This window comes from Netta rufina (assembly GCF_964035555.1).
Source record: "Netta rufina genome assembly, chromosome: 2".
In the NCBI taxonomy this organism is placed as follows: Eukaryota; Metazoa; Chordata; class Aves; order Anseriformes; family Anatidae; genus Netta; species Netta rufina.
The window spans coordinates 137,767,378-137,783,565 of NC_140124.1; the positions used below are offsets into that span (position 1 = coordinate 137,767,378).

At 48.2% G+C, this 16,188-nt stretch overlaps 1 protein-coding gene across 1 annotated transcript; it reads right to left on the reverse strand.

Annotated features, from left to right (window-relative positions):
* Positions 1–2,836: 2,836 nt before the first annotated feature.
* On the reverse strand, positions 2,837–15,726 carry RRM2B (ribonucleotide reductase regulatory TP53 inducible subunit M2B). Its single transcript, XM_084281863.1, has 9 exons — positions 15,670–15,726; positions 13,339–13,494; positions 11,858–11,974; positions 11,155–11,288; positions 10,521–10,615; positions 8,549–8,682; positions 6,695–6,799; positions 5,550–5,663; positions 2,837–5,089 (listed from the first exon to the last, which is right to left on the reverse strand). The coding sequence occupies exons 1-9, from the start codon at positions 15,703–15,705 to the stop codon at positions 4,937–4,939; spliced, it is 1,044 nt and encodes a 347-aa protein (XP_084137989.1). The 5' UTR covers positions 15,706–15,726; the 3' UTR covers positions 2,837–4,936.
* Positions 15,727–16,188: the final 462 nt, after the last annotated feature.

Here is a 16,188-nt window from a genome sequence, read left to right on the forward strand (position 1 = left end):
TACAGTTTTTGAGCTGGTGAACGTTCCTCACCATGGAAATGGCCCCATGAGCTTCAGGGTGGTCACTGGGAAATAAATGAACCCCATTACCCTGCTGGATGGCACCGGGTTGCTGGGATGGGGGCAATACTGGGCTGGATCCCCACTAGCACATCCCAGTGCTGATGGGCTGCACATGGTTTTAAAAATAGACAGATAAATAAAGGATGTCTGTTCCAGCATACTGTGAGACACTGCTGGGCCCTTGAGAAGGGTAAACACAAGTCCAGTGTGGTGCAAACCAGGCCTCCATCCTAACATCCTCTCCACCTCACCTGTACGTGGGTTTTCTTTCTGGGATTTTATGGGTGCTGACCACATGGGAACCACATTTCCAGCCTCACACCCATTGGGCTGTGACTGGGTGTGCTGGTTTCATGGCATTGCACTGACACATCCTGGGTGAGGACCTGCCTTACAGTGCCTGAGGCTTAAATAAGGTGGAAATGCTCCTCGTCCCAGCCACAGCCATCCCCGCGTGCATTCGTGTTACACATCTCTGATGTCCCTGCAATTGTGGCAAAGTTCAGTTTTTCAGCTTACAATGAAGAAGGGGAGATGTCTGGAAAAAAAAAAAAATCCCTTCCTTTGGTCCTGGGCAAAAACTGGCCCTTTTGTGTGGCTGTTGTGAGAACGAACAGACCGCTTCAGTCCAGAGCACATGTCAATGAACAGCGTAAGGGGCACGAGAGCTTCAACACACCTCTCAAGGAGCTCTTGGTTTTCAAGAACACAGGCCCAGGGTGAATGACACCAGACCCTGGGGGGAAAATAGAGAAAGCAAAGTCAAGAGTTATAATGCAATTAATTCTTCACTCTGCTGAGGAATTCCTATCCGGTGACTGGAGAGGTCCCTCCAAAACGGCTGTGAGAGGACAGGGGGTGAGCATCGCCTCACTGTCCCGAATATCATCTCCTCTGAGCCACATCTGTGTCCGACGCTGTGCACAGAGGGGAGCAGTTGGACAGACCGGAGTTTGGAGCTGTGCTAAGAAATGTCTCCGGGCAGCCAAACTCCTCCTGCAGCTCTGAAGCTCATTAGCTTGGGTGCCAGAGGCTTTCAACAAACGAGTAAAAACGATTTGCACATTAAGGCTTGCTCTTAACACTTCTCCTGGATCTGCCAACCGCCAGGAAAGAAAAATAAAATAATAATCATACCAACTCCTCTGCCATCCCCTCAGGGCCTGCAGAGAGGTTTCAGAGGCTTCCTCGCTGTAAGGGATAACTGGCATATGAATCCCATGCCTGTCGCTCACAAACCCCCTCCAGTTTCATGAGAAGGGGCAGAAGTGCAGCAGGGAAACCCCAGCCCTGCCGTGGGACAGCTGTGCAGACACGTTGTGTGAAACGAGCTGGTGGTGGGCCTCTCGGCCAGCCCCGGTGTCCCCTCACAGCCCCGGGGCCAGCAGGCCGGGCAGCTCGGCGGGGCGCTTCGCAACAGGCACACGGGGCTGGCCGAATGCTGGTACACCTCACAGACAGCTGCATTTTCACCTAACGCAGCTTTAGTTTCATGTTTTGGTTAGCAGAGCTGACCGGAGCTGCTGGAGGCCCAGCCCCATGGCTTGGGTCACCTTGGCCGTGATCCCAAAGTGATGGGATCAGAGGAGGCCCCGTGGCACTCATAGGCTTCTCCCCTCAGCTCTGAGTGTGTGCAGAGGGTACCTGAACGTGTACAACGCTGTGGGCTGTGTAGCTACAAGTAGTATTAACATATTGGCGTCTGCTGCGCTCCCGGAATGAGCCCTGAAGGATTTAGCACGCGAAAGATGAGTCTTTGCTGACTCAAGGGCTCCACCAGGAGGAAAACCCGTCTGGAACAGCCATCAGGCCTGCCACGAAGGGCTGGAAGGGAGACTGGGGAGCCACTGTGGGACAAGTCATTTAATAACACCCACAGGCAAGAAGAAAAGCGTGGCAGGATTAGATCAGCCCTGGCTGCAGTTCTGGGTGTGCAGCGTGATCGTGACATCCTAAGCTGCCACAAAAATCCCCCCGGCCCAGCAGCATGGCTGTCAAGGAAAGCTAAGGGAAAGCTCACCAATTGCCCTGTCTTCACCCACTTTCTGTTCTTTCCCAGTAGGAGCTGGGACCAGTCACAGACCTACAGAGCTGGGGGCACACCGGCAGCTTTTGTTAAGCACTTGTGGCTATTGCTGATCAATCCGTCCCTTTTCCTGCCACCCATGTTCCTCTGCTTGAAGGAGAATGAGGAGTTTTGGGTGTTAAAAACTGGGATCATCTTTCCTGGAGGTTTCTGAACAGCTGTGTCTCCATCCAGCTCTGAGGTCCCTCTGACCCAGCCACATCTTTGCCTCCAGAGCTGCAGATGTTTTACCCCAAACAAGCAAAAAAGCTTTCCCAGCCACCCAAGGGGGAACCCAAAGGACTCCCAGGAGACTTACTCTTAACCTAGAAAATTCCAGGGGAAAAAAATAAAATAAAATAAAATAAAATAAAATAAAATAAAATAAAATAAAATAAAATAAAATAAAATAAGATAAAATAAAATAAGATAAAATAAAATAAGATAAGATAAGATAAGATAAGATAAGATAAAATAAAATAAAATAAAATAAGATAAAATAAAATAAAATAAAATAAAATAAAATAAAATAAAATAAAATAAAATAAAATGTGTTTGTTCCCTAGACTGTGAAGCCCATGCCCCAGAACACACATCTTCCTCCCAGAAACCAAAATCTATGAACACCAAGTTTCTCTGGCATGACCTAATTTTACCATTTTAGGCTCCACAATAAAGCACACAACTAGACAACGGCACGTTCCTCTCCATGTTCAAGTTTTATTGAAACTACAGAACTATTTTACACCCAGCAGGGGGAAGGCAGGGGAGTTATGACCACTTTGGTATCTCAAGTACATTTAGAGAACCTGAGCATGTAACAGTTCCATATTTGAACAGTTTGTATACTCCCATCTTAATTCACAACGCTCAAAACAAATGCTTTTTATTACTTTTAGTGACATAAAACCAGGTTCCACTCCTCCAACAACAGACCCACTTACAGCATTTTGTCTCCCATGAACAGTATTTGCAAAAGGTGCTGGATTTCCTCGCCAGAGTCCACACTTCTCTCGCAGTTGTAGGACATTTCTTAGCGACAACAGCTCCAGCTTTTCTCTATATCCTCCACATCTCCCCCTTCCCCGCAAGGATTTTATGGTAAATGAAGCAGGTTCTGCTCAAGGAATTTAAAAAAAAAAAAAAGCTGCACTGTTTGCATACTCACTCCGTACTCCATGATCTTTTGGTGAGATCAAACAAAAAGTCGCTTTTGCTGCTTGTCTTCACAGCAGAGGCAATCGCTCACTAGGAACTATGGTAATGCAGTGAACCCGTTTCGTGGAACTCCACTACTCAGGGCTATGGCAGGGCAATAACCCTTGTGACCACCCCACCAGCAGTAACTGATGTCAGCTCAGCTCACGCCAGGCATATTGAAAGCAGCACAAGATGCTCGTAACAGTAGGGAAGACTTAAAAAGCTCTCGTACAAATCACTAAACATTATGGAAAAACGTTTGTGTTTAATAAAGCAGAATTCTTTGTCTAGCTCATGAACATTTACTTAATCTTTGGGAAAAAAAAAGAGCCTATTTGTAGATAATCCACCTCCAAGTCAACACTATTCCTTACATCCCAACTATCACTGCAGTATATTGAGGTTTTCTTAAACTGCTCTATTCTCTGCATGTGGTATCAAAAAATTGAAGAAGTTTTTGGGCACGCACCAAAAACCAAAGAGCAGTCCTTTGTGAGGCTGCTAATATACTACTTCAAGATCTGTTTTTGAAAGGTTTAATACCTTACTCCAGAAGCTCTTCTGTGTCAATACTTTCTGTGGTTCACATTCAACACGCAACCTGAAGTACCTCAATGCATTACCGGTGCTTCCTCACAGCTCAGGGATATGCCTGTAACACCTCAAGGCACAGTCCCTTGGAATGAGATGCCTTCGCACTCCCATCCATGCACAGGTGAAACTGAGAAGGGGAAAATACCAAATCACCCGGCACAATGGGGAGAAGACAGACAACTCCCAGAGCTCACCGTTCCAGCCACGCAGCCCAGCACAACTACAGCCTGCTGAATAAGGCACTTGTTTAGAGAAGCAGGGAAAACCAGGCAGCACAAGCCAAACTACAGGATGTGTTTTTTTCTCCTCTACTAAAAGGCTTGCGTTTTCAAGGCCATTCAAGGTCCACTGACGTGCTTAGTAACAGCTGCAATATAAAGATCATATGTATGTGATTTAAACTCCTACTGACAGCCATCAGGTTTGCAAACAGAGTAAAAACTGTCTCAGACAAAACCCAGGTTTTTGCAGAGATCAAACCGTATCCCTGGGTGTAATAAGATTTTGTAGTTCGTACTTTTCAACTAATGTCTTCTTGGATTCACTTAAAAGTGAAGAGCTTTTACTCTCAGTCAGATCTATAAACATGAAAAGAGAAACCACAAAAATAACTTACATCAACATATATACACAGAGTGATACCTCACCTGGTTTTCAGAGCAGAACACCATAACGTAAGGTAAATATACAGCTTGCTTTCTTAAAACGCTACTGAAGTCTTAAAAAAGTAATAGCATCCAGGTCATCTTAAAAGACAGCAATTACAGCAGATGGGTCAAGGGAACCTTAAAAAGGACATCCTTTTAAAAAGCCATATAAATTTTTTAAAAAAGGACCCCCTTTTTTTTTTTTTTAATGACACAGAGCAAGAAGTATTTCCTCTTCCAACAAACAACATGAAAACCCAGGAAAAAATCCTAGTAGCCTCCAACTCCAACAGAGGAAATGGAGATAACTTCACAGCAGAAAATGAGATGGGGAAACCGTCACCCAAACCGTTAGTTTGCCAAGGCATCAAAAATCTGCATCCAGAGTGAAAACGTTGTCCATTGTTTCTGCCATAACAGCAAAACGTTGATATTCCGAAACCCGCTTCTCAAAGAAATTTGTTTTTCCTTCCAGAGAAATATTCTCCATGAAATCAAAAGGATTTTCTGCATGAAAGACCTGGGGAAAGTAAACATTATTGCACTGGTGGTTCTGAAAGGGTAACGATGCTTAACAACAACAAGTCAAAGCCTTTCAAAGCAGATCATCCCTCCCGTAATATGCTGCAGAATTTATGAGCACTTCTGTAAGCAATTTCAGTACTGTCACTCCACAGCAGCTTGGCAAAGTTAACCTGTGCAAGGTGCTTGTGAGCCTTCTAGGACTGCAGCACTCGAGCGCAGCAAAAGTTTCCCATTACAAACCTGCAGAGCAGCTGGAGAGAAACAATGGCCTAAATTGTTCTTGCTCTTTTAAATAGGGAAGCACATATATTAATGTTGTGGTTTCGGCTGTCACTCCATGAAAGCGCAAGTTCTAAATGTGACCTGCTCCCAGGCACGCTAACAAAGTGCTCTGTGCTGACAGCTTTCCTGGGCTGTTCTAGCAGGCCAGCAGTTCTGGCAATTTCTTCTCTTACCTTTGAGAACCCAAGCTCCATTAGCAACCGGTCTGCGACAAACTCAATATATTGTTTCATCAGAGTGCAGTTCATTCCGATCAGACCGACAGGTAACGCCTCTGTTAGGAACTCCTGGAAGTTAAAATACAGATGGCATTTAGAGAAATGCAATTTAAGATGGGAAAAGGAAAGAAGACACCTGTGTTTCACAGCAACACAATTTGTGATATTCCAGGCTCCCCTGGCAGTTGTCTGAATAAATAACTTGCATCACTAAACTCAACAAGTGTCTTCTGTTTTCAGTAGTTGCTTGTATCTTCCTTTATTTTTAGCACGTTTTTCTGGAAAAGGTACAAGAATTTTTTGTTACTGCCCTCTTTCTTTCCCCCCTCCCATAAGATCCCAAGCTTCAGGCAGTGCTTGAGTTCCAAGTTCAATAAAACCTATACACCATACTAGTGGGAGCAGGAATAGATCCAGAAATCCCCGGTTTTCCTTGGTTTCCAGCCATTATGGAATGATAAATCAGAGAGGATAGTGATATATGAGCACTGAACTCAGCCACAGATGCGTTTAGGCACTGATGCAGGACCTGCCAGTGTTGTAAGGCCGTGCTGGGGAATTCATCGTCTGTGATGTAGTTAGATCACAACAGAAAAGACAGGGTAAATTACAGTCCTGCAAAACACTCAGCAATGCAGAAAAAAATCAGCAGTGCAGAGATGGGGAGGACTTTCTGTGAAGGAACAGCAATTCTGAAAAAAGTTATGACACAGCACCAGGTTCAAACACGTGGCCGGAGCAGACCTTGTGCTCTCACAGGGGACAAACAGGTCTGTGCATGAGTAGGGTAAGAAAAACATCCTGAAAGGACAGAGGTACACGAACTCTTCTCTAAGAGAGAATCCTTTATTCTTTTTTTTTTCTTTTTTTTTTTGTCATTAAGGGGAAAACAGCCTGCCAGCTTCAGCTTCTCAGTTACCTGGCAACTGTATCAGAAAGTCTCTGCCTTTTGGTGTCACATTTAAGGAAGATGGAAAGGGTGGTATAACGCATCAGGGATTCAAGCATTCCATATGGAATTTCAGAAGTTAGAGGTTAATGTATTTCTGCACATACAGTGCCTCCCGTGCTGCACCCCACGCCGTCCTAGCCAGGCTTACCTGCTCAATTTCAACAGCGTTAACGATGATCTCCCGGACCCTCTCTTCTGACGGTCTGTTCACTAAATAATGGAACATTAGACAAGCAAAGTCACAGTGTAGGCCCTGAAATAACAGAGAACAACAACAAAAAGACAGTTTTTCCCTCCTTCACATGGCTTACTCTTATTTAGAGGTAGCCTCGTTCAGGTTTAAGCTTCCTAGCCTCTTGCTTCTTGACAGTCTCAATGTCCCTGCGTGCAGCAGACCCACGAGGGCACTTCTGGGTTACAGCACAGACACTAACACCTAAATCCAATACATGCAAAGTAACAACCAGCAAACACCTTCCTCCAGTCATCTCTGGTAACAGTTTGGGAGCCCCTCTACTGCTCAGGGTTCTACGCAGAGCCCTGCTTGGTTCCTGCCTCTCAGAGATGCTTTTGCAGAAAGACTCCTACACATCAGGACCTGCAGAAGTATGTCAGTCAGTTTAAACCACTGATCTGTTCTCTACTCTGAGATACTTGTACAGAAATAATTATTTTAAGTTTTTAGTAGCTTCCCTTGCTTCTCCTTACAGCATTTTCAAAAAAGTGGACTCGGATTAGAGTCATCACATCCAAGATTAACAAATCACCTCCCCACACAACACGCAGTGAGTGTGAGGGATTTGCTACTACAACATCTACAGATTTGTAGATGCCATGTAGCAACGAAGCAAATGTGATTTGGGAAATACTCCCCTGCTAGGGACAGCACTGGCTGCTGGCTGCAGGGCCTCCCAGGGCCTCATCCAGGGCAGCATCACCAGCGGGATGCAAAAGGTGACTGGCTTCAGCGCGCTCTGCTTCCAGCAGCTTGGCACCTCTAAGATCAGAGATGCAGCAGCTCAGAGAGCCTGGGAGCAGAGCCTGCAGCTCAAAAACCATACTGAGCATTAACCACGGATCTGTTCAGGTGTACAGCTCATGCTGCGGTTTCCCAGTGTAGATTCTTTCACTGCCACTTCTTTTGTAGCAGTATTTCCTGTTGTTTGATGCAGGTGTTGTGTGCGCCATGCCTTACTCTTCACAATTAACAGCTATGCAGGTGGAAATGTGGCAGTGAAGCCCCCAAACCCCTACATCTTTCTGTGCTCAACACTGCAGAGAAGTACAGCTACGCTGCTGTAAAGGGGAACATTCATCCCATTCAGCTGCAAGTCACCTTTCTAGGAAGTACATCCTCTTCTGAATGGATCAGCTCGTGATGACTCACGGAAACAGAAGACACAAGGAAATAAAGGCTGAAGAATTGTTTGGTTGGTTGCTGTTTTTTTTTTAAACCAGGCCTCAGCCACAAGGAACTGCTGCCATCTGGCCGACAGCAGTCCAGGAAACGGTGAAAAGACAGGGAACTTGTGGGGAAATGACCTGCCAGAGTCAGCGTGCTGACATGCAGCCCCCCAGACACATCACATCTCCAGCTAAGGAGCACTCCCATCGCATGCAGACATTGAATGCATATTCTGGGAAGAGCCTGATCCTTCACAGGCATCCAAACTTCCTAGCCTGTGCAGTTCCTTTATCAGGCTGTAGAAAGAACTGGCTATCAGAGAGCACACTCAGACTTCTGCCACCTCCTTACCTCCCGCACTGCCGGCATTAGAAGGGCTCTGTCACACCCAGAATCGCATCCCCTACTTACTGCTGGATTCTCTTTTGGACTGGTTCCTGCCCAGCCACTGCCTCTGCCCCCACTCAGCTGCTTTGTCCCCTTTCTGCTCTTCGGCTTCCTCCCAAACCTACCTGCTGCCACAGACATGACCTGCTCCAGCGAAAGTATGGGATCTTTAGGAAATACAATTCTGCCCTTTCCCATATGACACGTTACCTCATCTCTGCTAATGAGTTCATTGGAGAAAGTCAGTCCAGGCATCAGGCCCCTCTTCTTCAGCCAAAAGATAGCAGCAAACGAGCCCGAGAAGAAGATGCCTTCGACTGCAGCAAAGGCAACGACTCTCTCACCTGTTCAACACGACACATTTTCGGTTAGACATGAAAGGGTGTGTTGCTCGTCAGCAGGAGCATCAGCCAGCCCCGTGCTGGAGGGGAGGGATGTGCACTGACTGCACATCCAGCAGGTGCTGTGCCCGACCACATCCTCCAGCAGACCCCGAGGCACAGAGGTCAACCCTCGCAACGGCACTGAACCACAGGCAAGCCCAGCAGAACGGGAAAAACTGAGCAGGCTCTGAAACTGCCACAAAAAAAAAGTCAAAAGGGAAAGAACAAAAGTCGCCAAAGTGGCCAAGATCTTAGCATTGCTTTCTCTCTCTCCTAAGAGGCAGGGCAATGGCCGTGTAACTAACATACAGAACTGGGAGAAGCCTGTCTCCTTTAAAATAAAGGCACAGAAAAACCCTTCACCCAGTCACAAACTACTCGTATCCCACCTTTCATCCACAGAAATCACAGCATTACTGGTCCCAGTTCTCCCTGTTCTCTACAGGAATTAGTTTCCTCAGACTACGAGACCATCTGAGTGTTTGCTGAAGACACGTCACTGCGTGTACCCTATTTTAAACACCTCCAAAAGCTCCCCGAGTATATTCCAACATTAAGAGGTTTTGCATTAAATGCTGGTGCCTTTTCCCAGTGAGAACTGTGTAGCTTTTTGTTTAAAATAATCATAATCCCCCAAATTCCAGACATCGCACTTCTTCAAACAAGATGCGAATGCCATCTGCTGGCTTATCTGAAGAAATTCAGGTTAGGAGAAAAACACGAAGAGCAACACATAAAAAAGTACCGCAGAAGCTACTAGGGAAAGAATTTATCTGACGACACCAAAAACCTCCTAAGTTAGTTCCACCCAGGAGGGGAGGAAGACTGGTCATACAATTTAATGAAGCACAATACCAAAAACCACGTGTTTTTTGCCACATTCCACCTGACTAACGATCACATAAATGAGTTGTGCTGAAACTAAACCTCCTGTCAGCAGCACCACGTCATGTTTGCACAGGCTGGGAGGCCAAGAGTCCGCAGAACAAACACAGCAACTGAGCCCTCAGCGTAAGAAAGCAGCCAAAGCTGTGGAGACCCTGCTGAAGGCCACTCTGGAAGGAAACACTAAGTAAGCCATGCTGCTTTCACACAATATATCTCAAAACATTTAATTTTAAGGCCCGGGCTTCCAGAATGTTTTACATTTGGGTAATTTTCTCAGTAAGATAGAAAATACAGAAGAGTAGAAACGTACTTTAAAAAATTAGGATAAAATTTGACTTTACTCTCAACTCTGAGAGGAGATACAGTAACTGGAAGCCTGGTCACAACAGCAAGCCAGAAATGCTCGAGAGAGATGATTCCTGAATCCTTTTTTGCCCAGGCTCAGTCATCATGTTGGAAAAAAGGCGAACATCACACAGGAATTTGTCCATACGAACATGCACACAAAAAAAAACTGGGCTTGCAAGGCTTCAGCTGTCCGGTTCTGAACACTGGAGTACAAAACGGGAACCAACTGGAAGAGACCATCAAAAGTTCTAGAAAACAAGAGCCACCAGCAAAAACTGAAGAAGCCAGGGTTGTTGGGTATGAGGAAAACAAAAAGACAGAGAAACCCATGGGCACTTTTCATAGCGAGATTCCAGTGGGCACTGCCATTAATGTATTGTTCTGTCTGAAGATGAAAATCTAATTGCTCACTCAAAGTTAGTTCTAGCTCTTTCGTCAGACCAGAGACCCATGAGCCACTAGGCCATCTGGAGAATTTCATTTCGCATTTCAGGGGTGCAGCTCACTCCCGTACAATTAGTTTGGGACATTCAACAGAAACAAGTTTTTAAGAAGATACACACCAAAAGTGGATTCTCTGTCTTCAGCCCACTTCAGAGCCCAGTCTGCTTTCTTCTTGACACAAGGCATTGTTTCAATGGCATTAAATAAGTAATCCCTGTAGAAGAAAACAAAGAAAACATCAGAATAATCATGCAAAGAAGGGATTTATGTAAATCTCTCCTGGTTGTCTCCACCAGGCAGTGGAACCCATTGTGCTAGGCTCTGAACTGACCCAAGTAACAACTCCTACCCCAGAGGGCTGAGCATCTCTGAAACAAGAGCACAGGGAGGCAGACGTGCAGAAAATGGCATAGCCAAGGCCTCAGAGGAGGTGAGCTGCAGAGATGGAAGTGAACCCAAACTTCCTACCCCAGGGTGCCCACCCACCAGACCAAGCTGGCTCTCAAGCCAGGTGGCAGCCAGTTCCTCCTCAAGGAGCTAAACCTCATCTCTCCTGATAACACAGAAAGAACTGGACAACTGTCCCAAGCACAGGCTCTGGTCCCAGGACTGCAGGCTTGGAAAGCTTCAAGCAACTGCCCCTAACCCCCCCAGGAAGTCAGTGTGGAACAGAAGGCAGCTGCTGCTGCCCAACCACGGTGCCACTGGGCTAGAGAAAAGATTTCCCAGGTCTCAGCACATTGAGAGATTTACCTTTTCTCAGGATCTTTGATGTAAGTGTCTATAAGCAAGCTGTACATCTCCGAGTGAACGTTCTCGATGAGAATCTGAAAGCCATAGAAACAACGAGCTTCTGGGATCTGCACCTCCTGGCTAAAGCGTGCCACCTACCAACACCAAAAAGCAGGACCGTGAGCACAGTAAAACCAGCCACATCTGACAGCTCTTCAAGCCTGCTAGGAGAGACAATAATCTGCCACACAGAAGGGATGGGAGCAATTCAGCCCTACTCTGAACAGGTCTGTCAATAGGACAGGTGTGGTGCAGAAGCAAACAGAGAAAGCTAGCTCGAAGTAAACACATCTGCTCTGCTTGTCGTGTGGACAAGAGCAGTGAAGCGTGGTGGCACACACACACAGGACGGAAAGAGCACAATACCGCAGCAGTAAAAACCTCAGGCTGAATGAAGCCTCACTTTCTGTTCATCGTTAAAAAAATAAACTGTGATGTAAGACGCGTTTTGCAGTGACATGATTTGGAGTCTCGCTGACAACAGTTGATCCAACACAACTCAGGCACCTGGCCCAGCAAAACCAGCTGCTTATTTCCCTTGGCAAAGGTGGGATGATGAGAAGTAAATATGCACATTTAACTGACTAATGCATTAACATCAGAAAAAAGGAAAAAGCAACAGCTAATAAAACGAGTCAGTATTCAAGCTGTAAAGCTTTCTCACCAGGTTTTCATTTACAATTCCGTCGCTGGCTGCAAAAAAGGCCAGAACGTGAGAGATAAAGTACTTTTCATCTGCTTTTAGCTTGTTCCAGTGAGGAAGGTCCTTTGATAAATCAACCTAATAAAGGAAAAAATAAAAATAAAAAGCACATTATCACCATTTTGTGCTTGTTATTCTGCAAGAACAAAAGCAGCCTAGACAAACGTTTGAGGCAGAGTTTTGGGGTTGGCTTTCAAATCTTTGCACACAGAGAATTAAATATGTGTGAACACAAAGCACAGCGGATGTACTGCAGTAGGGCTGTCTCCCTCTGCAACGCTAACACCCTGTGTTTGCTTTGCAGTTGACACTTCTGTAATGTGGAATAAAAATAATATCTACTGAATTATAAAGAAATCGGTTTCAAGAAGCATCAGTATCTCAATGGCAGGAGTATGAACACATTAATAAGAGCTCATTCTGAGACACGTATAAAGTCTACTAGAAATAAATGCTGGTGTTGAAAGAAACCTAGACCCAGGGCTGCCAAAAGATGCCCTGAGGGCACTTTTGCCCTTGACAGGTGTTCAGCCTCCATCCTGCCCCAGAACAGCACTGGGCAAATGCCACGCAACGGCTCCCACCTGTGACACTTTGCTCTAGCCACGGGAGAAAACCACAAGGGTTCCTTTGCACTGGCCTTTTTTTTCTTTGTTTGTTTGTTTTGAGGGATTTCTGAAACACAGCTGCTGTTAAGTAGGACCAGATGTGAAAACTACAATGAGGCTAAAAAACTTTTATATGTGAATGTGTGCGAGTATTATTTACATACAAATAGATGTGTGTGCTTGTGCACAAACACACACGTATACAAACCCAGTTTTTAACTTTTCAGCTCATTTGGAAATGTGGCAGGAGTTTGAATGCTTTGTAACTATTTAAACCAACCTCTTCTGACACAGGACAGCTTCCCTTCCCCGGCAGGCAATGGAATAACCCTTGTAAAGGCAGCGACTCGCTGCCATCCCAGGGAGCTTTCTGGTCTATTTAGGGCTCAGCAATTGCAGAGCACTGCTCACAAACGAGCAAAGATGCAGAAGCTTTGAGTTGTAACGAGCTGGTCCCCTGGCAGGTCATCTCTCTAGATCCATGCAAATTCAGAAACCAAGATTGCTGCAAGTGCAGTGAGCTGAGTACAGCTCAGCCTGGCCAACCAGCGACCTCAGGGAAAACGAGATGGCCTAACTCCCAGCTGGCATCGTAACATGGTGACAAGCATCTAACCAGGGTGTTTGGGAGTAAATTATATGCATTTTTAACAAGTTTCCCTGATTATCACCATCCTCCACCAAACACCTAACGGAGGTGAGCTGAATCACCTCGTAGAAGCAGCTTTCTTTCCACTGTCCACAAAGGGAGCCCTGCCCTGTTGCAGGGACCCCAAGATAGATCAAATTAATGCAACCACGTGTATTGTGCCAACCCACTGCCCCGGAGCTCACCTCCTCCGCCGTCCAAAAGGAGGCCTGGGCCTGTTTGTACATCTTCCATATGTCCGGGTACTGGATGGGGAAGATGACGAAGCGACGGGGGTTTTTTCTGAGGAGAGGCTCCTCGTGAGGCTTCAGGCCATTTTCTACAGCACTCGGAGAAGAGCTCTGAGGATAAAGCACAGTCCTGGTTAGGGCTGCCCTTACGGACCCCCTGCTTTTCGCTGTGCCCCAACAATACAGCTCAAAGCCACCCGTATCACGCTCACCTGTCCCCCAGGGGTGGCCACATCACCCTTCCCTGGGGTGCTCTCCCCTCTGCCCTCCATCCGTGCCCCTGCTCAGGCTGCCTTTCCGTCTGGCTCTGCCTACACCAGCTCTCCTCCCGCCAGCCACAGCGGTGCCAGGAAGCATCTGGCACCTGAGTGCAGAAGAAGAGGGCTTTTTGTGGTGCCAGGAGGAAATCACGGCTGCACCCGCGCTGCCGTCGAACAAAGAGAGCGCGCTGCCTGCCTGCTCCTCAGGGCTCACCTCCACAGCCACCTCGGCTGGGTCCCTTTGCATCACTGCCCTCACAGACATCCTTACACATCACTCTTTCAGGTCCCTCCTCCACGAGCACGGCCTCCACCCTGCCTCCAGGCAGTGTCCCTGCCCAACGTGCCGCCCAGCACCTGCTGGAGACGAGCACCACCAGGAGCTGTGAGGACAGACGGCACGCTGCAACCTCCATGAGAGCTGCTGGCTCACGGTTATCCCGAGTTCAGCCAGCAGGACGTGGTTCTGAGATCCTCCTGACACTGCTGGGGAGGATTGCAAAGCAAATCCCAAAAGAAAACACATCAAGAAGCGCATTCTGCCTTAGCCTTACCAGTTTATGTGATTTTTAAGTATTGCGTAATTACACAAGATGAATTTCCAAGCACCACCTTGCAGTCTCTGCTGAGCACCACAAGAGTGCAAGCCCCTCTGCATCGCTCAGGAAGCAGAGATGGTTGCAGCAGCCGACCCGAAAGCATCGTGGGGGAGAATCGACGTCCTCAGGGCTGGCCCCACCGCCGGCGCTTCCATCTGCTGGTAACAGGAAACACCGCAAGAGCCTCCCTTGCTGGCCCGATGATTTCCTGAGCAAAAGCCTTCTGTGCTGCCTGGGGGCTGCCCCCAAATGTTTTAGACTAATAGGCTGGCCTAGCAGTCCCCAACCCAAGCCCCAATGCTCCTGAGCCATTCTGACCACGGTGCAGAACTGGGGAGTGATACCAGTTTAAACAACAGTGGTAATTTTTGAAAGAGTTATCCCACAGAAAATACACCACGCTGGAAACTCCCTCTCAATCCACCTCCCGCACCATCTAAGCCCTGCTGGGGTCGGAGAGGAGTTCTGCACACATGCTCCATCTCTGAGCTCACAGGCAGCTCCTGTGGCTACGACACAGTGCAGTCCCTCTCAGTTCTGGGTTTCACCCCTCCAGGTAAGAACTGTATCAGAGTAACACTTGCTAGCTAGCCAGCTTGTTAATTTGGTGCATCCCATGGTACAACGCAGATGAAAATTCATGGAAAATCCTCCTCTGTTTTGGTTCCTGAGGTCAGCACGTGCTGATCACAGCCAGGGATCCCGACCTGGGGAACCCAGCAGAGCTCATGGCGGCGGGGGAGGCAGCATTCATGAGGCCTGTACACTTCTGCTTCCTTTCAGCGTCCTGGTCTTTTCCTTCACCTCCAGCTGGTGGATGAAACACTCCGCACATGCTGTAGGAACAAGGAGCACCCCCTCCTCGTGTGACAGACTCCGGTCTCTCAACCATCCGCCCTTTGCTGGACAAACACCAGAATTTCACACTCCTGTTATTCCGCAGCTGCTAGAAACAAACGCTGCTGCACTGCGTACAGCAAGGGAAGGAAAGGACAAGCACTGGCAGGGCTGGCATGGGCCACACCTGCAGAAACCCTCAGGGTGCGTGAGGAAGGATGGATGTGTGCGGTCATCTGCACGCCAGAAGGGACAGCGCGGCTCTGTTTGCCTCTGGCACGCCAGCATCCACCTCCGTTACAGACACAACACGCCGCTGTTTAGAGCCAAAACAACAAAACTATTTTTCAGTTTTGCCCACAGACTCGAGCGCTGCTGGCACACAAGATGGGGAAGCTCACGGGGGGGGCACCCTTCGGCCCCGCACGCCTCAGGCCCGGCGCTGCCCCGAGGGGCTCTCGGAGCCCGCTCCCGGCCCAGGGGGGCTCCGAGGGGAGCCCTGAGGGGAGCCCTGAGGGGAGAGCGCGACGCGGAGAGCCCCGCCCCGGGGCCCCGCCGCCCGCCCGCGGCCCGGCCCGGCCCGGCCTTACCCGCTGCGGCCCGGCCGCCTCCCGGCTCTCCCCCATGGCCTCGCCGTGTGGGCGGCAGCCCGGCCCTCCGCCGGGGCGGAGCGGGGCTCGGACACCGCCTCGCCTCGCCTCAGCCCGGCACGGCCCCGCCGAGGCTCCCCCAGGAGCCGGGGGGCCCGCTTGGGGCCGGTGGGAGGCGAGGAAGGGTCTCGCTGCACGGCCCGCGGGGCTGTGGTGGTCAGAAAGAGAGGTCGCACAAGCACTCTGAAATAAATAAATCGAAAAATAAATAAACAGGAAAAAAAAATGAAAGCTCCCCGAGGGCGGAGCGGGCTGCGGGCCCGCGCCTGCGACACAAAAATAGAGGCGGAAAGCTGAGGGAGGCAGAGGGGGCAGGGCAGCGGCTGCTCTTACTAAAATATATATAAATATATACACGTACATATATTCATATATAAAATCCCAGGCAAGCCGCTAAGAGACGATAATGGCAGATAAAGTAGTAGAGGGAGGTAACAGGTTTGCAACAACCACCTGTAG

Coding starts and splice junctions, on each gene's coding strand:
- RRM2B (XM_084281863.1), bottom strand. CDS start 15,705: ATGGGGGAGAGCCGGGAGGCGGCCGGGCCGCAGCGG. Junction 13,495..15,669: donor AGGCGGCCGGGCCGCAGCGG/GTAAGGCCGGGC, acceptor CTTTATCCTCAG/AGCTCTTCTCCGAGTGCTGT. Junction 8,683..10,520: donor AGACAGAGAATCCACTTTTG/GTGTGTATCTTC, acceptor CGTGTTGAACAG/GTGAGAGAGTCGTTGCCTTT.